General features: G+C 41.5%; 2 protein-coding genes across 4 annotated transcripts; both read right to left on the bottom strand.

Moving 5' to 3' along the window:
* Positions 1-416: 416 nt before the first annotated feature.
* Positions 417-4496, bottom strand: FAM24A (family with sequence similarity 24 member A). Its single transcript, XM_043926896.1, has 3 exons — positions 3956-4496; positions 1867-1987; positions 417-727 (listed from the first exon to the last, which is right to left on the bottom strand). Exons 2-3 carry the CDS (start codon positions 1974-1976, stop codon positions 541-543), a joined length of 297 nt encoding a protein of 98 aa, XP_043782831.1. The 5' UTR covers positions 1977-1987; positions 3956-4496; the 3' UTR covers positions 417-540.
* Positions 4497-7369: 2873 nt separating this feature from the next.
* LOC122708802 (ATPase PAAT-like) lies at positions 7370-27676 on the bottom strand. Of its 3 annotated transcripts, XM_043925380.1 has the most exons (6): positions 27316-27665; positions 26297-26500; positions 25429-25501; positions 23141-23347; positions 13613-14067; positions 7370-9086 (listed from the first exon to the last, which is right to left on the bottom strand). In XM_043925380.1, exons 1-6 carry the CDS (start codon positions 27477-27479, stop codon positions 8852-8854), a joined length of 1338 nt encoding a protein of 445 aa, XP_043781315.1. In that variant the 5' UTR covers positions 27480-27665; the 3' UTR covers positions 7370-8851. The 3 variants fall into 3 exon arrangements, with proteins under 3 accessions (XP_043781315.1, XP_043781316.1, XP_043781317.1); XM_043925381.1 differs by lacking the exon at positions 23141-23347 and having other exon boundaries at positions 27316-27667; XM_043925382.1 differs by lacking the exon at positions 7370-9086 and having other exon boundaries at positions 13807-13936; positions 27316-27676.

Below are 27676 nucleotides of genomic sequence, written 5' to 3'. Positions count from 1 at the left end.
AAGGGGATTTATTTGTTCACTTTTCATGTTACTAAAAATGCTTTAGTTTGCAAGTGCTTTTCATGTCCTATCCAACTCTATTAGGATTCTCCAGAGAAACAGAATAGGGTATTTGTTGTTGTTTAGTTGCTAAGCTGTGTCCCACTCTGTAACCCCATGGACTGTAGCTCGCCATGCTCTTTTGTCCATGGGATTTCCCAGGCAAGAATACTGGAGTGTGTTGCCGTCTCCTTCTCTGGAGGATCTTCCCGACCCAGGAATCGAACCTGAGTCTTCTGCTAGGCAAATGGATTCTTTACCACTGGACCACCTGGTAAGACTATAACATAAATACTATGATGTAAAATTAACTACTAAATACTGACATAAAGTCAGTACATCTTACATTACATGATATGGAAATAAGAAAGAAAACATTTGCTTAACATATGTAAATACAACATATTCATAACAAATAAGGAGGAAATATTCACGACAGAGTCCTTGTTTCTGTAACTAGTCAGATGGTGGCAGTTGGTGTTTATAACCACCTTCTATTACTCATTCTGTATTGAGTCCCTTGTTTATGTCACAGAAGCACGATGTCAGGGGATCAAAGTTGGCAGGCAAGTTACATTCTTCATAGCACCGGAAGCTGGGGTAAGACTCGGGGGTGGAGGTTGCAGCCTTGGTGACCTTATCTTGATCACTGCAGGTAATGGTCGTAGCAATGGGTGTCTTTGCAACACTTAAGAAAAGACATACACAGAGCATAGGATTAGAATTTTTCTTCTAGTCCACCAGTTCCAATTGTCACGGGGATCTGGAGAATTTGGGGCTGGAACCAATCAAACCCATGGCACCAACTAAAGATGAAAACAACTCTGCCCTCGTCTCAAGTTCCTGTCCAATCCCTTCCTTTCCTAAGAGTGCCAGAAATGTAAAATCAGGTTCCAGCAAATGAGGGAGAGTGAGTTGCAAGCGCGGGTCACCCAGGTGATCACTGCAAGTCTGCCAAGTGCAGAGCACAAGCTGGGAGGGTGCCAAGTCAGCCACCCCTGGACCCTCAGGTGCTCGGAGTTACCTTCCTGCTCACAGACTGAACTTCCCTAGAATGGGAACACGACTGCTGCTGTTTTTTGGCTTTTTTTTTTTTTTGGTATTCTCCCCACTTATCACATAAAGAATCTGAGACATGGAGAAGCACAGTGACTTAATCAAACACATACAAGTAGAGGAGGAGCTGGAAATAAAAACCAGGTCATTCAAAGCTTGATGCAGGACTCTGTTCGACAAACATGCTGTCTCCTTGGAACGTTAATGCGTGGGAACACCACTGCTTCTGACAACCAGTCTCGCCCATATCTGAGGCCTCCTTTCCCCCAAATTTAACACTCCCTTTTCTGATTTACACTCCCTGGTGAGGCAAAGCCCAGGATCTTCACACAACTCAGCTTCCCCAGGGTCCTACAGGCCCATCCCACTGTGCCTGGAGCCAAGGACCCGCTGAGAGCGCCCCAACTCAGGCGGGGGAACATCCACTCAGCCCATCCTCCGAGCGAGCACAGGCAGACTCAGTCATGCTGTCTTCAGTCTGCAGTCCTGTGGGATCAACCCGCTGAGGGTAAACCTGGCGAGGCCAAGGGCCGGAGAAGCAGCGCAGGCAGACCCAGCGGCTGAGAACATTCTCCTTGTGAGCTCACAGCCCCAGACCAGAAGGGGCAGAAAGCCAGATCCTACCCTCCCCGCCTCCATCCTCTCAAACCGTCCCGCTGTTCCTGACCTCACCCAGGGTGCGGCCACAGGGCCGGGGATGACCCTGCTCAAGCACAGAGCCCCACGATCCCATGCGAGGGGGTGTTAGCCCCTCTTACCCACATCACTCACTTTAACGTGTTGGCTACTTTGTAGTAAAGACAGATGACGACGCCTATGAGCACGAAAGCTGTAATCAGTAAGGCGCTCCCAATGGCGATCATGATCTCGAGGTCAAACATCTCTCACACACCTGGGCAGAGAAGTGCGAGCCGTGAGTGTGAGTGTGAACTCCCGCCCCCTCCCCCACCCCCCAGTCACTTAGCAACCACAGTATGCTTCCTTCAGAGAGGGGACAGGGAACCCAAACCACAGAGCCTTCCTTAAGCATGGAAGCATGAATCTTCCCAGAAGCCCAGCATTCCAGAGTGATCCAGGTTGGGTAAAGGGTTTAGTCACGGATGAAAAAGGACTGAAAGAAAGTTCACAGGGAATGCAATCAACAGAAAACTTGAGAAGAATCTTTTCCCTTTCACAGGCAGTAACATGCAGCTGTCCGTCAAAAACAAGGCTGCACTTGAGCAAAGGGTTTTATTCCCAAACACCTGGGTCTCAAGAAATACGTTTACTGATTAGAGTCAGGATTGAACCCTGGCTGTCCAGCAAATTTAAATACTATTTTATGGGAATGACTCAGGGTAGTCTTTTTTTCAAAACATTATGCTGTGTAATAAAACACACAAACCCATTTTCTAAGTGATTATGTCTTAAGGAAAAGGTTTTCAATTCTCCCACTGACAGCTGTCATGCCATCTCATGGTTTTAGGTGATTCATGGAGCCTTTTTTTCCTCATTCTGTCTTTACAGGAGACAAGAGGCCTTTCTGCCCTTTCTCCCCCTATATTCTCCCAGGAAATCCAGTTTGCCTGGAATAAGACATTTGCTTAATCTAACACAATGAAATTTGGGAACAGTGAGTCAGGAAAGAAGCATAAACAACTCTACTGCTAAACATACTTACTACAGTTAAATCCTCTAGATCTGGATGAAAGCAAACTGGAAAAAAAATTTTTTTAATAACAACAAAAAAACCCTGCAGGGAACAGGATATTTTATCAAACCTATAATTTGAGAAAGAGGGATCGAATCATCCCTGTTAGAGGAATTAAGACGCAAGGTTGAAGAGCTCACTTTAGAAGCCCAGTCTCTCTCCAGCTCCAGTGCTATGAACCCTATTGGGTCACGGCCTGTGTGACATCAACTCTAGACACCAGCTCTTCCATGGAGTTCTGAATTCTGTTCCACCTATAGGTATATTTTAGCCCCCATGAAACAGAAAGATCATTTTGAATCACTTAATTCTGTCTTTACCTTTTCAGGTCTTATTTCCCTTACAATAATTTTCAGGATTTGACTGGTAATCAAAAGCAGGTTTAAAATTTCAGTGAAAAAAATAAACAGAAACATGGGGGAAGGGTGAAAAACACTCTTAAGAGTTTTGATTATAGAAGACTTTGTTACAATAAAATAAAGTTTTATTGTTACCACACAATAAAATGATAGGGAGGCATTTATTAGGATTCAAGCCTATGTTCATTGACATTGGAAGATTTTCATACTTTATAAGTTAAAAGCATTACAAATGAAAGCTGAATCAGATACCTGTTCTAAGTCAAGTGTATAAATGTACTCGTACCCGGCCAGTTTAATAACGTTAAAAGAGGTGACTACAGGTGCCATTTTGTTTTTTTTCACTTGTTTTTAGGCATGAGGGATCTTAGCTCCTCCGACCAGGCCTCGAACCCACGCCCTCTGCAGTGTAGCGCTTTAGCCAGCAGACCATCACGGAAATCCCTCCAGGTGCTATTTTGATCCATTTTTCTGGTGATACTGGGGCTCCTAAGCCCCCAGCAGTGCCACTTGAATGAACCAGAGATTCCCCAGCTAGAGTCATGGGTGCATCTAGATGGGAGAAGGAATCTCTGGCCCGTGGGGGCAAAGATGACTGTTATGGTGGGATCCCCTCTGGGTTGCCAACTGGCACACTCATCAGTGGAGGGGAGGAGTCTCATGACCAGGGAGTGAGCAGAGCATGTCTCCTAGCTACAACTGTCGGGGGGCTCCTGCACTGTCCACCTTGCCGCTGGTGCTGGGCTAGCCTGGGCTTGTCAGCAGGACTTGCATTAAATCAAGGAGGGGAATCAACCCATGGGTTTTGTACCTTTGGAGTCTTGGGGAGTCTGACCTCCATGGGCACAGGGAACAGAGGATGGAAACAGAAGAAGGAAAGGAGTCCTGGAATCAAGGCCCTTTCCCTCCATTTACTTGATAGAATGGTTGGCAAAGTAGTTCAGCTCTCTGAGCCTGTTGTTTCTTCTCAAACGTGAAAAGATAATGAACGCTGTGTGGTCTGATGGTGGTGGCGGCTGTTTGCAGACAGACATGTCAGTACTTTGTAAAGTGTGATGCCAGCGTGAGCAGCTGACCCCTTTGATGGTAGCTCTGATCCAGCCACAGATGTGTTCTGTTCCTGAGCTTGATCCAGATGGAAAGTGTGGAAGTGAAAACATTGAGTGATGCAACCTTCACCAAGGGTTCTCTGCTGGACCCCACCACGGAGATTCTGATTCATTGGTTTGGGGGTCAGTTCAGTTCAGTTGCTCAGTCATGTACGACTCCTTGCGACCCCATGAACCGCAGCACGCCAGGCCTCCCCGTCCATCACCAACTCCCGGAGTCCACCCAAACCCATGTCCATTGAGTCAGTGACACCATCCAACCATCTCATCCTGTCGTCCCCTTCTCCTCCTGCCCTCAGTCTTTCCCAGCATCAGGGTCTTTTCAGATGAGTCAGCTCTTCACATCAGGTGGCCAAAGTATTGAAGTTTCAGCTTCAACATCAGTCCTTCCAATGAACACCCAGGACTGATCTCCTTTAGGATGGGCTGGTTGGATCTCCTTGTAGTCCAAGGAACTCTCGCGTCTTCTCCAACACCACAGTTCAAAAGCATCAATTCTTCTGCACTTAGCTTTCTTTATAGTCCAACTCTCACATCCATACATGACCACTGGAAAAACCATAGCCTTGACTAGACGGACCTTTGTTAGCAAAGTAATGTCTCTGCTTTTTAATATGCTGTCTAGGTTAGTCATAACTTTCCTTCCAAGGAGTAAGCGTCTTTTAATTTCATGGCTGCAATCACCATCTGTTAGCAAAGTAATGTCTCTGCTTTTTAATAAGCTGTCTAGGTTAGTCATAACTTTCCTTCCAAGGAGTAAGCGTCTTTTAATTTCATGGCTGCAATCACCATCTGCAGTGGTTTGGGGGTAAAGCTGATGAATTTGCCTTTCAATCAGTTCCCAGGTGAGGCTGATGGGGTGGCTCTGGGTTGAGGTGTACCAGCTCAGCCCGTCAACTAATAAGAACCCTGAGATCTTTTGAAAGGCCCCTGTTCAGGGACCGCTTCTCCCTCTGGTGTGATTCCTTAGAATGAGTTGGGCTGTAGAATCTGCACGTTTAACAAGTTCCCCAGGTGATTCTGGCAAAGCCTGCAGAGCAAGTGAGGAACAACTAACTTAACTCATCAATCAGTTAGATGTTACATGGTTCTACTGATCCATTCCAGCACCCAAAGCAGGATGCCAGGAAATCCTGCAAGCGAGGCCAGGAGCAAAGCTCTACTCTGGTCTTCTTCCCAAGGCCCAGGGTAATCAGGTCACCCTTCTGCATGAGCTGCTGATAACTTGGTGGTAAAGATCCGCAGTTAAGCAGTGATGGTTTTCCTGAGCCAGACCCAGGCTACTACCTTTTCAAGTCTTTCCTCTATCTGACATGCATCCTATGCTTGAGTCAATCTAAACTGCTTTCAGTTCAGTTCAGTCCCTCAGTCGTGTCCGACTCTTTGCGACCCCATGGACTGCCGCATGCCAAGAATCCCTGTCCATCACCAACTCCCGGAGTTTACCCAAACTCATGCCCATTGAGTCAGTGAGGCTATCCAACCATCTCATCCTGTCATCCCCTTCTCCTCTCGCCTTCAATCTTTCCCAGTATCAGGGTCTTTTCCAATGAATCAGCTCTTCGCATCAGGTGGCCAAAGTATTGAAGTTTCAGCTTCAACATCAGTCCTTCCAATGAACACCCAGGACTGATCTCCTTTAGGATGGACCAGTTGGATCTCCTTGCAGCCCAAGGGACTCTCAAGAGTCTTCTCCAATACCATAGTTCAAAGGCATCAATTCTTCTGCGCTCAGCTTTCTTTATAGTCCAACTCTCACATCCATACACGACCACTGGAAAAACCATAGCCTTGACTAGATGGACCTTTGTTGGCAAAGTAATGTCTCTGCTTTTTAATATGCTGTCTAGGTTAGTCATAGCTTTTCTTCCAAGGAGTGAGTGTCTTTTCATTTCATGGCTGCAGTCACCATCTGGAGAAGGAAATGGCAACCCACTCCAGCGGTTGCCTGGAGAATCCCAGGGACAGGGGAGCCTGGTGGGCTGCCATCTATGGGGTCGCACAGAGTCAGATACAACCAAAGCGCCTTAGCAGCAGCAGTCACCATCTGTAGTCATTTTGGAGCCCAAAAATAGAAACTCTGCTACTGTTTCCACTGTTTCCCCATCTATTTGCCATGAAGTGATGGGACCATGATTTTAGCCAACTTTTTCACTTATGTCCCCGTAAGAAGAGCCTTCAGTGTTGTCTCTTTAGGTTTCACTTGTTCAGCCACTTGCTGAGGAATGGAGAGAGCAAGGGCAGCTTCATGAAGGCTGCACCTGAGCTGAGCTTTGGACAGTAGTGTGACGACTGTGATGAGGGCAGGGCGAGGTGGGGGGTCGTATGCAGGAGGACTGGGGCCAACAGCCTGAGGGGGCTTGGGAAGAAGCAACAAGCTGGAACAGCAGGTCACATGGTGGTGGTGGCCGGTGCACCTGGAAAGCTACGCTGGGGCTAAGGAAGCGCCTCCAGTGAGCTGCTCGACTCTTCATGATGAGTCATGAGGCAGCAGCATGCGAGTATACTCTCTGTCCTGCCCCTAAACAGCTGAAAACCCAGTGATGTCAGAAGCATGGAAACCTTCATATGTCACCATGGGAAAGACAGAAGAGATGAAACAATCCTCAAGGGGGAGGCAGTGTGGAAATTAAAATACATAACCTGTCTCCTGATCTCATTTTTGATCACCCATACATCCCGTGCAGCCACCTCTAACTGCTGTGGCTACCCTGACACGGGTGCATCTGCCAACCCTCATTGCCCAGACTGGACTTACCAGCTGTGCCACCTACAAGTGGAGAAAAGTTACAAGAAAAAAAAGACTTTAATAGAGATTTTGTGCATAATGTGGGTCTGCTCCTCCCGTTTGAGCAAATTCAAGCAGTATTTCCTTAGGCAATAATGATTTTAACAAAGCAATTACATATACACATGTATAGAAATTTATAAATGTAATAAAATCAATACCTATGATCCCTGGTTTGGGAAGAATCCCCTGGAGTAGGAAATGGCACCCCACTCCAGTATTCTTGCCTGGAAAATTCCATGAGCTGAGGAGCCTGGTGGGCTACAATCCATGGGGCCACAAAGAGTCAGACACAACTGAGCGACTGAGCACACACATGAATCTCTAATACATTTAAAATGTAATTTAGGTCTTTATTAACATGAAAACAATTTTAAAATGGAAGATCAGGAATTAAAGCTCATCTGAATTATTTACAATACTATAATCATAAATATTGTATTTAATTATTTTATAAAACACAGCATATGTGTTCTAATTATATTAAGCAATTTGTGACTCAAAATATAGACCACAATTATCAGAAGCTGTGTAAACTATTAATGAAAGGGTTCGACTTTAAGTGAGACACATTTCTCCTACGTGCTAAAAGAAATGCCATCTAATGGTGACATATGTAGTTAATAAATTAGGAAAAGATTGATAAAAGTTATATATGGTACAAGTCCTACTCCGGGAGACGGTGAAGGACAGGGAAGCCTGGCATGCTACAATTCATGGAGTTGCAAAGAGTCAGACACAATAGCGACTGAACACCAACCTCATGTCCCTAACTTCAGAATGATTTATAAATGAATGAACTTTATATTAGTTCTCACTTCAAAGAACTAAATTCATCAAAATACTAAATGAGTGTAAACCATCCTTTTTCATCTAAAATATTACGTGAAAACATTTAATTTCCAGAGTGAATTCATTTTTTAGAGGCAAATATATCACTTTACAACACATATATGATAGGTATAGTTTCTGAAAATTAAGTCTGCCAGAGAGAACTGTAATCTCTTTGACTTATGTGCCTTAAATGCTTCAATGCAAAATCTCGGAATTTCACACATTAAACAGAAAGGGCTCTGGAAAGAAGAACCTGTATCAGTTTGTAAAAGGAGAGAGCTCCTTCTGCTTCCTGGGCTGACTGAGATAAAATAAGATGACTTCTCTCATTTTACACCAAACATTGATTCTGAAAGTAATAAGCCTAACAGAGAATAGGTCAGTTCTAATTATTACTTTTCTATTCACAGCTACAATGTGACAGAACACAAAATTAACAGCCCCAATGTAAACCAGTTTTACACATGCCAAACATCACATTTAATTTTTTATCGGAAATAAACAATAAAAAAGGTAACATGGTGATTTGAAATTAAAGGTTGCAAGTCTTAAGTACCCAGTTTTATAAGAACAATTAATTAGAAAAAGAAAAAATATCACTTACATATTCTAAGCACTTTGTATACCCCTAAACGTAAGAGTACTCCAATCAAACACATATATAGTACAAACTAATGAAATGCTTTAGAAATCCTTAAAAAAATCTGAACATTTAAGCAACCCAGAAGTGTATGTTAATTTCTTACAAGAGTGAAAAATATGGGAAACAAGAATAATTTATGACCCTACCACATTGAATCTTAAGTGTACAGTACCAGATTTACAGTAACAGTACAGTAAAATGAACACTGAGGTCACTTTATGCAAGTAAACAGCGGTCCTCAAACGACATTAAATAGTTGCTATAACTCTTGGCGGTTTGGTTTTATAATAAATATGTAATAAATATCTGTAGTACTTTGTACATATTGAGTGCTTATCTTTCTCCATTTGAAAGTCCTTCTCCAGAGTCATAATGTCTCAGAGGCATCCCAGAGGGTGGGGAGTTGGGACGTTGCAGCAAGTCCATTAACAAAGCAATCTTATTATCTATGTGCTCCTGGAGCTTATATATTCGCTGATCAATGTAGTCTGTAAGTTTCTTTTCCATCAGTTCCATATTTTTAGAAAGAATCTTTTCCAAGTAGGAACAAATGGATTGCTCTTCCAGTCTAGAAGTAAATTTAAATAATGATGTAACAATTTTCCTTAATATTATAACAAAAACAACTAAACTGTAGTACAATAAAGTAGCCACAACTTTGTAATTTGTCTCCACAACTATATTCTGTCTCCTTGCAACATATTTCTAACACATATCCAACAGGCGACCACAACCCTGAATGCCCAAAGCCACCTTATTTCTTTAATTCATTAAACATTTAAGCACAAAGTGAAGTGAGAGTATAAAAATGAAGATGATGGAACTTCTACCCTCAAAGAATAGACCATTAGATAGAAAGGGTCTTTTTTTATTTTGAGCTCCAAATCTAAAGTCATCTTGTGAATTTTTTTAAGGTCTTCTTCCAAGTACTTCCCTAAGCAATGGTACAATTGAAATAGTTGTGGTGTTTTTGTTTTTTTTTTAAATCCACACAACCTTACTAAATTACTAGAAGCTTCTGTGAACAACTGTGTACAGGCTTTTATGTGGACAGATGTTTTCTTTTCTCTGGGATGAATGCCCAGGAGCATGACTGCTGAGGCACATGGTACCTATACACGCTTAGTTATTAGAAACTGCTGGAGTATTTTTTAGAGTGGCTGTAGCACTTTACATCTCCATGAGTAATGTATGAGAGATCCTGTTTCTCCACACCCTCATCAGAATTTGGTATTGTCACCATTTTACACTTTTTATTTCAGCCATTTGAATAACTGTGGAGTGGTATCATGTGGTTTTAATGCACTTTTCCTTAATAGCCACGAGGTCAATAGCACATCTTTCCATGTGCTTATTTGCTTTTGTATATCCTCTCTGGTAAAATGTCTATGTCTTTTGCCCATGTGCTAGCTGGATTTTTTATTGTTGAGTTTTAAGAGTCCTTTCTATATTTTAGATGTAAGTCATTTATTGGACTTGTGATTTGCAACTTTTTTTTCCCAGTTAGGAATTTGTATTTTATTCCACTTCAGAGTCTTTTTTTTTTTTTAATTTTTTTAAAAAAGAATTTTATTTATTTTTGGTTGTGCTAGGTCTCTGTTGCTGCATGGGCTCTTCTCTCCAGTTGTGCCGAGTGGGAGCTACTCTCCAGTTGTGGTGCACAGGCCTCTCAGTGGGCCGCAGGGCACACGGGCTTCAGGAGTCGTGGCTCCCGAGCTCCAGGGCACAGACTCGATAGCTGTGGAGCACAGGCTCCGCTGCCCCACAGCCCGTGGGATCTTATCAGATCAGGGGCCAAAGCCTGTCTCCTGTACTGGCAGGTGGAGTTTTTACTACTGAGCCACTGGGAAGCCCCCAGAGTCTTTCACAGACACAATTTTGCATTTTCTTGTGGTCCAATATATTTTCAATTATCCTGCTTTTTGTGTCATATCTAAGAAATCTTGTCTAGGTTCCCAAAGACAGTCTCCTATGGATTATTAGAAAACTTCCATGGCTTCATGTTTTACACTTACATCCCTGATCCATTTTGAGTGAAGTTTTATACAAGGTACAAGGTTTGGGTCATAGTTCACTTCTTGCTCCTTGGCTATCTATCTGCTCCAGCACCCCGAGTTAGAAAGACTCTTCTTCCTTTATTGCACTGCTGTTGCGCCTCTGTCAAAACTCAGTGGAGCACACCTGTGTGGGTCTACCTCTGAACCCTCTACCAGCCTCCACTGAGCCCCGGTCTGCCCCTCCACCATCACTGCCCGGTCTTGACGCTCTCGATGTAGAAGACTCGACACTGGAAGAGGGACTCCTCCCAGCTCATTCTTCTTTCTCAAGCTTGTCTTAGCTATTCTGCCTCTTGCTTTTCATATAATTTTTAAAATAATCCTGTCTATGTCTACAAAATATCGTGATGAAATTTTAATACGTATTGCATTAAACCTTCATATCAACGGGGAGAATTGACAACTTTACTATGTTAAAAACTGAATTTGTAATTTAACAGTCTCTGAGAAAGAAATATCCAGGCCTAGCTGGTTGCACTGAGGACTCCTATCAATACCAAACATCTTAAGAAGAGATAATGCCAGTTGTACACAATCTCTTTTAAGATGTGGAACTCATTTTATGAGGCCAGTATTATCTTCATAGGAAAAACCAAAGACAGGACAAAAAAAATACAGACCAGTACCTCTAATAAATTAGATGCAAGAATACTCAACAAAATATTAGCAAATCAGATCCAACATTGTATAAAAATTACAGCCCACACTAAGTGGGATTTACTCTAGGTATGCAAGGTGGGTTCAGGTTTTGAAATTAATGTAATTAACGATCAGAACAGACTACAGAAGAAAATTCATGATCATATAAATGGCCATAGGAAGAATATTTGAAAGACAACTATGCATGATGAAAGAAATTCTCTGATAATTAGGAAGTAAGGAAGTCAAAGTATTAAAGTAATTTAATACTTTTAAAGTATTAGGTTGGTGCACAAGTAATTGCAGTTTTGCGTTGTTGAAACCTGCTGTTTGATAATGGAATACATTCTTAAATGTGGTTATGTTATACATCATTTTACGTGCATTCTTGCTTTATGATTTTTTTGCTAATGACTTATTACTTGTTGTGTATTTTATATTTATATTAGGTTAGGGAAATGATGTTAGACAAAAAGCAAATTCAAGCCATTTTCTTTACCATCTGAGCCACCAAGGAAGTCCTTTGAGTGATTTTTTTATTCGAGTTCAAAATGGGAAATAAAGCAGTAGAGACAACTCCCAACATCAACAACACAGTTGGTCCAGGAACTCCTAAGGAATATATGGTGCACTGGGGATTCAAGAAGTTTTGCAAGGGAAACAAGAGCCTTGAAGATGAAGAGCACAGTGGCCGGCCACGGAAGTTGACAATGACCAACTGAGAGCAATCATTGAAGCTGATCCTCATGCAACTACACAAGAGAGTTGCCTAAGAACTCAACGTTGACCATTCTATGGTCATTTGAAGCAAACTGGAAAGGTGAGAAAGCTGGATAAGTGCTTGCCTTGTGAGCTGACCAAAAACAAAAAAAAATATCATTTTGAAGTATCATCTTCTCTTATTGTATGCAATGATAACACACCATTTCTCGATTGGATTGTGACGCGTGATGAAAAGTGGATTTGATAAGACAACCAGTGATGATCAGCTCAGTGGCTGGATTGAGAAGAAGCACCAAATCACTTCCCAATGCCAAACTTGCACCAAAAAAAGGTCATGGTCATTCTTTGATGGTCTGCTGCCCATCTGATCCACTACAGCTTTCTGAATCCTAGCAAAACCATTACATCTGAGAAGTATGCTCAGCAAATCAATGAGATGCTCCGAAAACTGCAATGCCTGCAGCCAGTATGGGTCAACAGAAAGGGCCCAATTCTCCTCAACAATACCTGACTGCACGTCACACAACCAATGCTTCAAAAGCTGAATGAATTGGGCTACAAAGTTTTGCCTCATCTGCCATATTCACTTGACCTCTCGCCAACCAACTACCACTTCAAGCATCTCAATGGCTTTTTGCAGGGAAAATGTTTCCACAACCAGCAAGAGGCAGAAAATGCTTTCCAAGAGTTTGTCGGATCCAGAGGCACAGATTTTTACACTACAGGAATAAACAAACTTATTTCTCATTGGTAAAAATGTGTTGATTGTAAAGGTTCCTACTCTGACTAATAAAGATGTGCTTGAGCTTAGTTATAATTTAAAATTCACGGTCCAAAAACCACAACTAAGTTTGCACCAACCTAATATTAAAGTAATTTAAAGTATTAAAGACTAATGTTATCTTTCCTTGTCCTTCTCAAGTAAGAACCACTTTTTTGTTTCAATAACTTATTAAACTCCTCAAACTGAATGCTATTGGAACATTAAAAAAATTTCAACCAACAGAACTACCTCATTTTATAATATGTAATAAAAGTATAAATCCAAAGATTGAAATAGTTAAGTCAAATAGTTAAGCCAGGACTATGATTAGAGTCCTGAATTCCAGTGCAATATTTGGACACATTCCATTTATATAAAGGATGGGGAACATACTAAAAATAAATAGCTACCACTTAATCAAAGCAGGACTGGAAAAAATTGGAATTATGAAATCAGAGGATAAGAGGCTGTATACTATAAATAATTAAGAGCTGAAAACTGTTTGGATGACTCCAAAATTAGCCTGGGTCACACAGGATCTACAAGGAAAATCCATTGCAACGGCTCACTTCATACAATCGGGCAAACAGTGTACACATCATGGCTACCACAGCTCCTCTCCTTTCATACAGGTATCTCTCCACTCCGACCCTTGTCTGACGCTTATGCTCCTCCCACCAAACGCCTGAGAAGTGCTCGGCACCTCCAGTTTACACACTTCTTTCAAAGCAACACGTTCTACTCCGTAGACTATTTCTTTCCTCTACATGTGTCAGTGGTGAAATGTCAAAGCTCCTACGGTTCTCTCCGGAAACAATTTCAGGCAGAAGTTACTGAAACAAATGCCTCTCTTCCACCTGCCTCCTCGCCCTCCCCCACACCCCACCCGACCACACGGGTCTAAACACTTACGTGACACCCCCAGTGCCTCCGCCGGGCTTCGGGATGCTGTCCTGCCACTTGATGCCGGGTCCCACCCGGAGATGGCTCACCTGACCACACAAATTCTGGAGAAGAGGCAGCAACTCCGAGTTAGGTATGTGTGAGCTGTCACTTGCTTTCTTTGATAAGAAAGAAGATACTGCATTCTTCAGGTCATTCTCAAGAAGAGAACGGCTTTGTGGCACAATTTTACACTCGTGGAGGCTGCTCAGGCTTCCTCCACCAGCTGGCTGCAGACTTTTCTCAGTGTTAGCTTCTGAGTCTTCAGTCACGTTTCCAGATGTCAGCCCAGTTCTGAAAGGAAAAGGTGTGGAGGATGACTTGTCGAAGGCTCCCGGAGCAGACGAGGACTGCAGTCCCTGCACGTGCCTGTGTCCTGCGTTTCCCAGGATGGACTGGAGCTGCTCTCCGAGGGCAACACGATTCTAAGGGAGGCAGGCAAGGAAACAGCAGGAACATTAATGATAATGACAGCTAACTCTGGAGGCAAGGTGCCTTCTTCCCTCTGAGCCTGGGAACATTCACATGGAGCAGACTACAGCCACGGTCCCAGTACTGAGTTGAGGAGAAAAAACTAAATCTAACCCGGCCAAGGTAACACAGCTGCCTGTGGCAGAACTAGGACTGGAGCCCCGGACACCCAACTCCAGTCAGGACTTCTAGTCATTCCAAATTCCAGTGTAGTTCTGCTAAGGAAAATCTGCAAATAAATACAAGCATACTTAGTAAAACTGCACAGGCATATTTTAGTGTTTCCACTACAAAGGCCTCCTTAAATTTATGGTATTTTTGAGTGAGTCACAGTAATTGATAAATTTTCCTAGAATTAAAAATCATCTGCCCACTGTCAGAAATGTAGGCCACCCTAAAGAAATACAATTTGTTTTTACTGGAAGATAGACTAGATAGTTACTTGCTTAAAGTTTGATGCTCTACTTATATGCTTAAAGTTTGAATATTTTTGTGATATTTTCAATGATTAAAATTAGCTAGCTACCTTTGGGCCTTGTCTGCCGTAATAATTTATAGGGTAATGTTTATGTTTTGTGGCCTCAACTCGACCAGCTAGGCTATATTCCTTCCTGAGAAGACTGGCTCACATCTGATAGGCGGTTACTCTGTCATCTATAGAGAGGTATGCTCTTGCTATGTTCTTCAATTTTTCCACAAGGGAAAAGCCAAACTACCTCCAGCCTAGCTAACTGTTACATTATATGGTGCCATCTTAAATTCTAAACCCAGATTTCTACTAGAGATACATAGGGAATATCATCTCCCAATGATATTATTGTTCAATACCTTGTAAGAGAGACTGAGAAAAGTATTATCCAAGTTCAGGTGAAGGCAGTCCAGAATGATTCTTGGATTAAGTGAGCCCCAAACTTATTCATTCAACAAATATTTTCCAGAAATCTACTCTGTGTCAGGTCCTGTTTCAGGCCCCATAAATAAGCCAGTGAACAAGAAACTGTGGACAGTACAATCTAGGGAGCAGGGAGAGATACACAACAAAGAAATCCTGTGGATGGAGACGGTGATAAATACTTTAGGGAAAATACAACAGGACATACGAATCTGAGAGCCAGGGAAGTTGGTGAGTGGGAGCAACAGAGCCCCCATGGGACTTCTACTGAACTGCCCACTGGAGAAACTCCCTTTATAACGAAATCTTACCTTCTTCTTTTGAATGCAAGTTTTAAGTAAATATTAAATTATTCCTAAAAAATGATGATTGTATACAATTATATTTTTAAAATTTAAAAATTAGACCACTCTCCTTTGGTGAAAAGCAGCTTTACTCAAGGCAAAACTTGAGTAAAGGCAAAACTCAATTATTTTTGGTGGTTACATAATTTTGATACTGCAAGAAAACTTTATGACAGAAAATTGAAAATTGAAAATTCTACAAAATCACAATTACATAAACGGTGGAATCAATATCAAAATTGTTCATGACAATTAATTTGCCATAAGTTTTAATTAGAAAAGTCTAAATGCAATTAAGGCATTTGCTATATGAGTTTTTCTTTTCTGATATGTCATAATTATAAGAAATTTACTCTTTACAAAAATTAGTCATATTCTTCTAGAGAAAAGCTCTTAAGATGATTATTTTTTACTTTGTATGAAATGTTGAGAAATTTCACAGGTTAGTCTATATGACTACAGTAAACAAACCAACTTCAGATGCTGGTGGCTATTCTACTTCTTTAGTTTGCCTTTATTCAATCCTTCATTTTCTTGAGCTGTCATACGTTGCCTTGCAAGGGACATCAAACCTTTTTTAAAGGAGGCAGAAAAATATGTATAAAATGATTCTTTAGGGCACATTATATATGTTATTAATATGTGGGAAAAAAACAGAGCAGGCTAAAAAACATGAAAGCATTTATGTAGAATTGTGTTCATATACTTGTATATGTATATTTAATTTCATATGTGTATATATACTCCAAGATGTCTGAAAAACTGTTTATCTCTGAACATCTTGTGGTATTTCTGAAGATTGTCCTTAATTTTTTTAATTATAAAGAATGTGTATAAGTATCACCTTGAAAAAGCAAGAAAAAAGATCTTTTTTAGTTTTTTAAGATGAAAAAGGTAAACAATAAAATCCTGAATAATTGAATATATTTTCTTTGAGAAAATATATTTTCTTACAGCTTTCACTCAGATAACTTTAAATGACAACCATATACCAGGAATTTAGAGACAGAATTCCTACTCAATTATTCTAAACTGCTGAAGCAAAAGCAACGTCAGCACATTTGAACTTCAAACACAAGAAAATAAGAGATCACTTTAATAAAACTTTCAGCAAGGCACAGGTCAAACGGAGAGTCCAGTAAGCTGTTCCCAGGTCCTCCCTTTCCCCTCCAGCACAGGTCCTGCCCAATTCACACATGAAGGTTCTAAAGAGTGTGTGTCATTACACTCAATCCATCGGTTCTGATCATGAAACATTCCTACTTTATATTCAACAGATAGTTACAGAGCTCACGTGACCCTTTACATCTTATCTCCTAACCTGGTAGCTCACCCAGAAAAGAATCTGCACACAATGTGGGAGACCTGGGTTCGATCCCTAGGTGGGGAAGATCCCCAGAGAAGGGAATGGCAACCCACTCCAGTTTTCTTGCCTGGAGAATTCCATGGAGAGAGGAGCCTGGTGGGCTATAGTCCATGAGATCGCAAAGAGGTGGACGTGACTGAGCGACTAAACACTTTCAGCTTATCACTATTCAAACCAACTCCCTGAAGATCTCCAAGGAGTACCTGTTGATAATCTGAAGGGCATATATATTATGTACTTACCTGGAACCATAAACAAGACAGCCAGGTCCTATTTGCACAAAGTTTATGTATTAGTGAGATAAACAGAACAACACATGAACAAAAACAAAAATAGTCAAGAAAGCTCTGATGAAAATATGATAGAGATTAGGAGGAAGAGGCTAATTATTTTAAACAGGGTGGTTAGGGACGGTTTCACTCAAGATGGAACATTTAAGATAAGGCTGAAAGAACAAGAAAAGAGCAGACTTGCTAACATCAAGAAGAGGGGATTCTGGCCAAAGACAACAGTTAAGAGTGCAGAGGTCCTGAGGTGGGAGCACAGGTGGATATTTGGGGAACACACACCTCAGAATGTCTAGAGACGAGCAACTGAGGAAATGCGACAGGAGATGGTGTTGAGGTGGGAATGATGGCCCAGATCTGAGATGACAGGGTGAGGAATCTGGATTGACTCTGGTGTGACGGGAAGCAGTTTGGGACATTACATAGGGGAAGTCGAGTCTGATGGACCCTCTGAGATCATTCTGGTTGCTCTGTAGAGAGGGAGCACTTGGACCAGGAGCACCCATTAGGAACCGCCTGAGCTATGCGGGCGAGATCACTGTACCAGAGTACGAAGAGGACGGACTCTGTGCTTTTGGGAAGCTCTCCTTTCTGAGGCTTCCAAGATCATCACCAGCTCTCCTGTTCTCCTATGTCTGCCCGTCCCTCCAATGATACTCCTACTAAATTAATGATGGCAAATCTCACAGAAGTTATATGACTTTTTAATTTGTATTTCTTGTTTTAAAGTTTCACATCTAAAATTCAATACTTCCAAATTAAACTTCTTTTTCCCCAAGTCACTCCCTCTGTTGTGTTCCATGTGTATTATTAGTATCAGCATCTACAAATAGTTTCTCATTGGATTGTTTTTCTCCCACGAAACTCATACTAAGTTATGGTCAAGTGCCACTAGTACCACTGTTGTAGCATCTCACAGCCCAACACCAGGTTCCTCCTTCAAGTTTAGGTCCTCTTTAACCCTCATCTGGATGAGAAATAACATGTTTTCCATCTTGCAGCTTCACTTCCTGCTGACCCATCTTTACACATAATCAGTTCAGTTCAGTTCAGTCGTTCAGTCATGTCTGACTCTTTGTGACCCCATGGACCACAGCACGCCAGGCCTCCCTGTCCATCACCAACTCCTGGAGTTTACCCAAACTCATGTCCATCAAGTCGGTGATGCCATCCAACCATCTCCTCCTCTGTTGTCCCTTTCTCCTCCTGCCTTCAGTCTTTCAAATGAGTCAGCTCTTTGCATCAGGTGGCCAAATATTGGAGTTACAGCTTTAAAATCAGTCCTTTCAATGGACACTCAGGACTGATCTCCTTTAGGATGGACTGGTTGGATCTCCTTGCAGCCCAAGGGATTCTCAAAAGTCTTCTCCAACACTACAGTTCAAAAGCATCAATTCTTCAGTGCTAAGCTTTCTTTATAATCCAACTCTCCAACCATACATGACTACTGGAAAAACCATAGCCTTAACTAGATGGACCTTTGTTGACAAAGTAATGTCTCTGCTTTTAATATGCTGTCTAAGTTGGTCATAACTTAGGAGTAAGCGTCTTTTAATTTCATGGCTGCAATCACTATCTGCAGTGATTTTGGATCCCCCCAAAATAAAGTCAGCCACTGTTTCCCCATTTATTTGCCATGAAGTGATGGGACCGGATGCCATGATCTTAGTGTTCTGAATGCTGAGCTTTATGCCAACTTTTTCACTCTCCTCTTTCACTTTCATATAGGCTCTTTAGTTCTTCACTTTCTGCCATAATGGTGCAGATCTGCATATCTGAGGTTATTGATATTTCTCCCAGCAATCTGGATTCCAGCTTGTGCTTCCTCCAGCCCAGTGATTGTCATGATGTACTCTGCATATAAGTTAAATAAGCAGGGTGACAATATACAGCCTTGATATACTCCTTGTCCTATTTGGAACCAGTCTGTTGTTCCATGTCCAGTTCTAACTGTTGCTTCCTGGCCTACATACAGATTTCTCAAGAGGCAGATCAGGTGGTCTGGTATTCCCATCTCTTTCAGAATTTTCCACAGTTTATTGTGATCCTCACAGACAAAGGCTTTGTGGCATAGTTAATAAAGCAGAAATAGATGTTTTTCTGGAACTATCTTGCTTTTCCGATGATTCAGCAGATGTTGGCAATCTGATCTCTGGTTCCTCTGCCTCTTCTAAAACTAGCTTGAACATCTGGAAGTTCATGGTTCATGTATTGCTGAAGTCTGGCTTGGAGAACTTTGAGCATTACTTTACTAGCGTGTGAGATAAGTGCAACTGTGTGGTAATTTGAGCATTCTTTGGCATTGCCTTTCTTTGGGATTGGGATGAAAACTGACCTTTTCCAGTCCTGTGGCCACTGCTGAGTTTTCCAAATTTGCTGGCATATTGAGTGCAGCACTTTCACGGTATCTTTTAGGATTTGAAATAGCTCAGGTGGAATTCCATCACCTCCACCAGCTTTGTTCATAGTGACGCTTCCTAATGCCCACCTGACTTCACATTCCAGGATGTCTGGCTCTAGGTGAGTGACCACCGCATTGTGATTATCTGGGTCATGAAGATCTTTTTTGTACAGTTCTTCTGTGTATTCTTGCTTCCTCTTCTTAATATCTTCTGCTTCTGTTAGGTCCATACCATTTCTGTCCTTTATTGAGCCCAACTTTGCATGAAATGTTCCCTTGGTATCACTAGTTTTCTTGAAGAGATCTCTAGTCTTTCCCATTCTATTGTTTACCTCTATTTCTTTGCACTGATCACTGAGGAAGGCTTTCTTACCTCTCCTTGCTATTCACTGGAACTCTGCATTCAAATGGGTATATCTTTCCTTTTCTCCTTTGCTTTTTGTTTCTCTTTCTTTCCACAGCTATTTGTAAGGCCTCCTCAGACAGCCATTTTGGTTTTTGCATTTCTTTTTCTTAGAGATGGTCTTGATCCCTGTCTCCTGTACAATGTCACGAACTTCTGTCCATAGTTCATCAGGCACTCTATCAGCTCTAGTCCCTTAAATCTATTTCCCACTTCCACTGTATAATCTTAAGGGATTTGATTTAGGTCATACCTGAATAGTCTAGTGGTTTTCCCCACTTCCTTCAATTTAAGTCTGAATTTGGCAATAAGGAGTTTATCTGAGCCATAGTCAACTCCTGGTCTTGTTTTTGCTGACTGTATAGAGCTTCTCCATCTTTGGCTGCAAAAAATATAATCAATCTGATTTCAGTGTTGGCCATCTGGTGATGTCCATGTGTACAGCCTTCCCTGGTGTTGTTGGAAGAGGGTGTTTGCTACGACCAGTGCGTTCTCTTGGCAAAACCTGATTAGCCTTTGCCCTGTTTCATCCTGTACTCCAAGGCCAAATGTGCCTGTTACTCCAGGTGTTTCTTGAGTTCCTACCTTTGCATTCCAGTCCCCTATAATGAAAAGGACATCTTTTTTGGGTGGCAGTTCCAAAAGGACTTGTAGGTCTTCATAGAACTGTTCAACTTCAGCTTCTTCAGTGTTACTGGTCAGGGCAGACTTGGATTTCCATGATATTTAATGCTTTGCCTTGGAAATGAACAGAGATCATTCTGTTGTTTTTGAGATTGCATCCAAGTACTGCATTTTGGAATCTCTTGTTGACTATGAGGGCTACTCCATTCCTTCTAAGGGATTCTTGCCCACAGTAGTAGATATAATGGTCATCTGAGTTAAGTTCACCTGTTCAAGTCCATTTTAGTTTGCTGATTACTAAAATGTCGACATTCACTCTTGCCATCTCCTGTTTGACCACTTCCAGTTTGCCTTGATTCATGGACCTAACATTCCAGGTTCCTATGCAGTATTGCTCTTTACAGCATCAGACCTTGCTTCTATCACCAGTCACATCCACAAGTGGGTGTAGTTTTTGCTTTGGCTCCATCTCTTCATTCTTTCTGGAGTTATTTCTCCACTGATATCCAGTAGTATACTGGGCACCTACCGACATGGGGAGTTCATCTTTCAGTGTCCTATCTTTTTGCCTTTCTATACTGTTCATGGGGTTCTCAAGGCAAGAATACTGAAGTGGTTTGCCATTATCTTCTCCAATGGACCACATTTTGTCACGTAAAGCTAAAAGACACCCACAAACTTTATAACAGCATTCAAAATCCTGTATGATCCAGCCCCAGTCCATCTGAAGTTTCTCCTATCACATCTTCACTCCACAGAAATGAACTTTTATTCCATTCTTAGCTACATCCTACTCCTTCCAACACTAAGATTTAATCTGAACTATTCTCTACCTCTTCAGTTCAGTTCAGTTACTCAGTCATGTCCGACTCTTTGCAACCCCATGAACCGCAGCACACCAGGCTTCCCTGTCCATCACCAACTGCAGGAGTCCACCCAAACCCATGTCCATCGAGTGGGTGATGCCATCCAACCATCTCATCCTCTGTCATACCCTTCTCCTGCCCTCAATCTTTCCCAGCATCAGGGTCTTTTCCAATGAGTCAGCTCTTTGCATCAGGTGGCCAAAGTATTGGAGTTTCAGCTTCAACATCAGACCTTCCAATGAACACCCAGGACTAATCTCCTTTAGGATGGACTGGTTGGATCTCCTTGTAGTCCAAGGGACTCTCAAGAGCCTTCTCCAACACCACAGTTCAAAAGCATCAACTCTTCTGCGCTCAGCTTTCTTTATAGTCCAACACTCACATCCATACACGACCACTGGAAAAACCATAGCCATGACTAGATGGACCTTTGCTGGCAAGTAATGTCTCTGCTTTTTAATATGCTGTCTAGGCTGGTCATGACTTTCCTTCCAAGGAGTAAGCGTCTTTTAATTTCATGGCTGCAATCACCATCCACAGTGATTTTGGAGCCCAGAAAAATAAAGTCTGACACTGTTTCCACTGTTTCCCCATCTATTTCCCATGAAGTAATGGGACCGGATGCCATGAACTGAGTTTTCTGAATGCTGAGCTTTATGCCAACTTTTTCATCTTTCACTTTCATCAAGAGACTCTTTAGTTCTTCTTCACTTTCTGCCATAAGGGTGCTGTCATCTGCATATCTGAGGTTATTGATATTTCTCCCAGCAATCTGGATTCCAGCTTGTGCTTCTTCCAGCCCACCATTTCTCATGATGTACTCTGCATATAAGTTAAATAAGCAGGGTGACAATATACAGCCTTGATGTACTCCTTTTCTTATTTGGAACCAGTCTGTTGTATCATGTCCAGTTCTAACTGTTGCTTCCTGACCTGCATATAGGTTTCTCAAGAGGCAGGTCAGGTGGTCTGGTATTCCCATCTGTTTCAGAATTTTCCACAGTTTATTGTGATCCACACAGTCAAAGGCTTTTGCATAGTCAATAAAGCAGAAATAGATGTTTTTCTGGAGCTCTCTTGCTTTTTCAATGATCCAGCGGATGTTGGCAATTTGATCTCTGGTTCCTCTGCCTTTTCTAAAACTAGCTTGAACATCTGGAAGTTCACGGTTCACATATTGCTGAAGTCTGGCTTGGAGAATTTTAAGCATTACTTTACTAGTGTGTGAGATGAGTGCAACTGTGCGGTAGTTTGAGCATTCTTTGGCATTGCCTTTCTTTGGGATTGGAATGAAAACTGACCTTTTCCAGTCCTGTGGCCACTGCTGAGTTTTCCAAATTTGCTGGCATATTGAGTGCAGCACTTTCACAGCGTCATTTCTTAAGTTGTGTCCCTCCAAATTCACTTCCTTAATCCCACCCTTTCTCTTTAAAGGCCCAGATAAAATGCCACTTCCTTTATTAAGCCTTTCCTAGTCTTTCTCAACATTCCCCACTTACATGCCCTGAGTTCCCTACTAAGTCTATAGAAATTCTTAAAGACAGGCTGTAGGCTAATTCACCTTAGAACTTTCTAAAGTTATCAAAACAATGCATTATTCATCAAAAAGGGTCTAAGTAAATGCTTGCTGAATGATTGAGCTAGAGAATTCACAGACAATTTTGAAGGCTGTAAAAACCATTTTTTTAACAAGATGCAATTTTTACATAAATCAGCAAAGATAACAGGGAAATCAGTAATAATAAAAGCTAAAAGGAAAAAATTTATGTTACCACATGTTGCAATAAAGTGCTATCATTTAAAGAACTGTAATGGTTTCTGGAAAGAAATCCATTCCTACTCACCTGCTGCTGGAATCTCACCATATTCATCAACTGCTGAGCTCCAGGTGATAACTTTGACCCCATGGACTCCATGATGGTTTGGACCCTCTCCAGGTCTATCCTTGATCCTAGAGCAGGAGAGCCTGCTGAAGAATGTGCCGAGACTGGCCTCATGTGTACCACAACTTTACTGATGAACACACAGTTCTTTTCACCAAAGGAGAGCAGCTATTATAACACAAAAGTCCAGCAAAATTAATAGTAACAAAAACAACCATTATTTAAGGTCATTTCTTGTCAATACTGAAGTAAGACTGAGGCATTCAAAAGTCTAAAAATTAACCTCAAGTACATTTTAAAGTTTCTCTAGTCACAGAAAAAAGCTAAAAAGAACTACATCAACTTTAAAAAGTCTTTTTGCAACTAAAAGAATTAAGTGTAAATAATGTTTTACTTAGTAGTTTAAGGAATTAAAGATAAACTATTCCAATCTGAGTACTTAACATACTGAAACTTGCCGTAATATTAGGTGATATTAAATAAGACTCACTAGAAGCCCATGCAAAGTGTTGGCTGATAGTTAATACAGTTCAGTATTTTAGAATTTAGAATAATTTCTAAAGGAATTCTAAGAGAATGTCCAGATGACTTAAGAGAGCTCAATGGTTTGCACATAGAAAAGATGAGTTCACAATGATTTTCTTATTTGTCAAGAGAGTAAATAAAGGTCAATCTTTGAGCCTAATTCTTCTGACTTCTCTCCCAGGAGCTTTTCCAATGCTTTATGCTGCCTCATTTTGTTCATGCTTCTAAATCAAGATGTTTCCTGTGTGCTGTAGGACTGCAAAGTAGCAGAGTGAAAAGCAAACAGGATTTAGAATCAGACAGACCTGATTTCAGTGAGGGCTGTGCCTAGGTGACCCTGGGTGGATGCCAAACTTGAGTTAGGGGTAAAATCAGTTCACATGGTTGTTATAAGGATTGTGCATTAAAATGTCCAGTATATATCACTGAGTGAGTGCTCAAAGATACGCATCAGTAACTACCACTTAACTTTCATAAACTATTGAAGGTATTACTGGCCCAGAAGAGGCCTTCATACAAACCCAAAGATGTTCCTAAATGAAACTCTCTGCACTCCCTGGTACTTCCAAAGCACAGTTACAAACCCCATTCATCTTCAGAGACAACAAACCCATACATCACATAAAGACACAGGTGAATAGAGGTCCATGATCTAAAAACAGTGTGTCACCAAAGATGTGACTGTTATCAGCGAGTAAATACCTCATGAAATGTATACACTCACATTTCAACTTCCATATTACTCCTGCTCTGCTTTTTAATCCCCAAACTTTTCTCAGGAGTGAATGTGGTGCCTATTTTCCACACTGAATCAACCTATTATCTGTCTTGCCCACTATAATATTAGCAATGTGATGGCTTCATTCTAATTTATTTCATAATTGCTAATTCCTAAATGTCAAGCACCATAGCTGTTATTAATAGGCATTCCAATATGTGTGGATGAATGAATCACCTTATTTAAACAACTTTAGAAGCTATTAGTATATACACCTAAACGTCTTTGCTCTTCTGTAATAATCAGCACAGAATTTTAGAGTTAAAAATAATCAATTCAATAATTCATTTTCTTCAGTTCTCTAATATTACCCATAAAGTAGGTCCAAACAAAATGAAGAAACTGGCTCAAGGTTACTCTGCTAGTCAGCAAAAGAGCCTACTTAATAGCCAGGGCTTATGGTTTCCAGCTCTATACCCTTTCCCTACACCCAATGACATCAGTAAACTTCACCTTAACAATATTGTTCATTCTGAAGACACCAGTCCAATTTTCTTTAACTTTGTGTTACCCTTGTCTGAAAGCTCTCTAATTGTATTTTATCTTTCTAAATATTTAGGGGCCCAAACTGCATGTGCTTTTTTTTTGACACCTAAGTTTCATAAAAAGATAACAAACCTTTTAAACTTACATATTCAAGTAAATAAACTATAATTAGCTAAAATTTTTCTTTTTTTAATCACAGTTTTTGGAGGCTTAAAAGTAAAATACCACTGTGTTATCAACAGTATATGTCATGACATTGCAATGTAATAAATGTTCAAATTTTAAAAGAAAAATGCATACTTTTTTAGAAAAGAATTTTTTTTTTACAGTTTACTAAGTATTTCTGAACTAGAACTAGAGACCAAGTTGGACTAATTATTTTACCAAATCAACAGAAAGTAAGTGTATATATAATAGAAAAACAACTATAGTTTTCAAATTAAATTTAGAAATGACTTACCTTTATTTTACAAGCATGTGTGGGAGACTCCAATTTTAGATATTTTTTGTACAAAGTAATCTTTTCATGTTCACTAAAAATTTAAAAAAATTACAAAAAGTTTCATACATTATCATTTATAATAGTTACATTTAAAAATAAAGGTTTCCAGGACAATATTTAAATCCTGAAATTCAGTATTCCTGGTGGGACATAAACAGTTGCAATTTCCTGTGGAGTTGCACTGGATATAAAAACACTATCTGCCACTTGCTAGCTACATGAGAAAATTAAAATTATACCAACTGTATAATTATGTAGCACAGAGCACACCATAAAACTCAAGAATATATCCATTATATACAACATGCACAGTTCACATTTTGATTCATATTAAGGAATGATTAGAACAGAATCTTCATAAGAAATTGGGGGGGAGAAAAGTATAATAAATGGGTTAAGTATGCTGGTATGGCAGTCTTAAGTTTATGCCCTATTTGTAAAGGGTTTCCTACAGAAAAATGTTCAAAGTTCCAGACTGATAAGACAAATTAATTTTTGGAAAACAGAGCCTTGTAAGTTAAAGAAAACAAATGTGAAACACTTAGCAGAGTTTCATTCTAATAAAACTCTTCCACTAACTAGCTATGATATTTTACCAACTTCTCTCTCTTCCATTCGCTCTCCATTTCCACATTTATAAAAACAACTAGGCTGCTCTAGACTGTCTTTAAGATCCTTAAAGGTCTAAACTTCTACCTCTGCTGGTATGTTTTTATCTTCTCTCTTCTAGTGTTTAGCATCAATGTCAGAGAATCAACAAATACTGCAAAAGCTCAAAAAAATAAAACACTTCAGAAGAACACTTCCACATGCAGAAGTCACACACCTGTTATCCAGACCATTACAAACATTCTTGCCCCTACTGGTTCCACAGTACTCCTCTCCTAAGTATACTTCCATATTTCTTGCTGAACTTAAAATGCCAATAGAAACGATTTCTTCACCTCCATGAGGGTCACATCTCAGGTAAAGGAAGCAGGGGTTTTCATCTTGGCCTTTCAGGTTCCTTTTCAAAATCACCAGATCCTGGCTGAAAAGAAAATGAAGAATATACCTATAGTTCTCTGAACATTGTCATTAACCAGTTAATGGGCCACAGGGTTGACATATTATCCAGTTCACTTACGTCTGCATTTGGAGTCCAAGTGCACTCCAAAACACTGACCAAATAAATGCTCAATACAGAAATCATGAGGAAATGATGCTTTAGACGCGAGGGTCTCCAGTATTTTCCCTTGACTTCTATCAACATTGTATGCGACTTCCTGTAATTGCCTGCCCAGTTAATGAAATAGATTTACTGGGCGGCTAGCATGAAATTTAAAATAAGGGGGGGGGGGGGGTGGCTAGAAGTGTGTGTGTGTGTGTGTGTGTGAGTGGGGGTGCAGAATGGAATAAAGGACCAAAGTGTGCCACTTTCAAAATCAAGTTTATGAAGATTTTCGACATTTGGATTTTTTTAAATGACTATTTTGGTAAGACAGGAGGTTTTTGTTTCAGAATAAGAGGCCGGTTCTGATCCCGACAAGGGGCCTCAGGAGCCAACGAGATGGACTCAAGGAGGGTGTGTGTGAAACGCTCTCTCCAGCTCACCTGCCCCACCCCCCCCCCAGTCCCAACATTCATAACCGAATCCCCTCAGCTTTCCCGCGGACGACCCTCTGTCCTCCCGACACCCGGGCCCGGCCGTCTCGCCTTCGCCGCCCGCACAGCCCCGTCACCCGCTCGGCTCCCGCATTTCGGGGGCAAACCCTCTCTCCTCAGGGTCCCCGCCTCCCCTCGCGGCTCCTCAAGGAGCGCGGCTGTGTCCCCGAGCACAACCCAGTCCCCGCCGGCCCAGCGCACCCCGCGGCGGACGGCGCCAGCAGCTCCTCCCAGTCGGCGTCTCCGGCGCCGAGACCAGCCCGGGTGAGGCGGAGAGTCTGGGCCAAGGCTCCGCACGCGGCATCCCAGGAAGAGGCCAGGGTCGGGGGCCGGGTCAATGGCGCGTGTACAGTCTCGGTCTCCATTCGGCCACCTAAGGACCAGGTCGGCTCCGGAACCTCTCTTTATAGCTCTTTAATTTTCGCCAGACCAAGGACGGTTAAGAGCAACTTCCGGCTCGGCCGGCGGCAAACCTGAGAGCCGTGGTTTCCCGGCGGCGTCGGGAAGAGACCAACTACCGTAAACACGCATGCGCGTGCCGGCCGGTTTAGTCGGCGGGGCT

Source organism: Cervus elaphus, chromosome 15, assembly GCF_910594005.1.
Source record: "Cervus elaphus chromosome 15, mCerEla1.1, whole genome shotgun sequence".
Classification (NCBI taxonomy): domain Eukaryota; kingdom Metazoa; phylum Chordata; class Mammalia; order Artiodactyla; family Cervidae; genus Cervus; species Cervus elaphus.
Note: the sequence above shows the minus strand (reverse complement) of the source record. Positions and strands in the feature narration are given on the sequence as shown.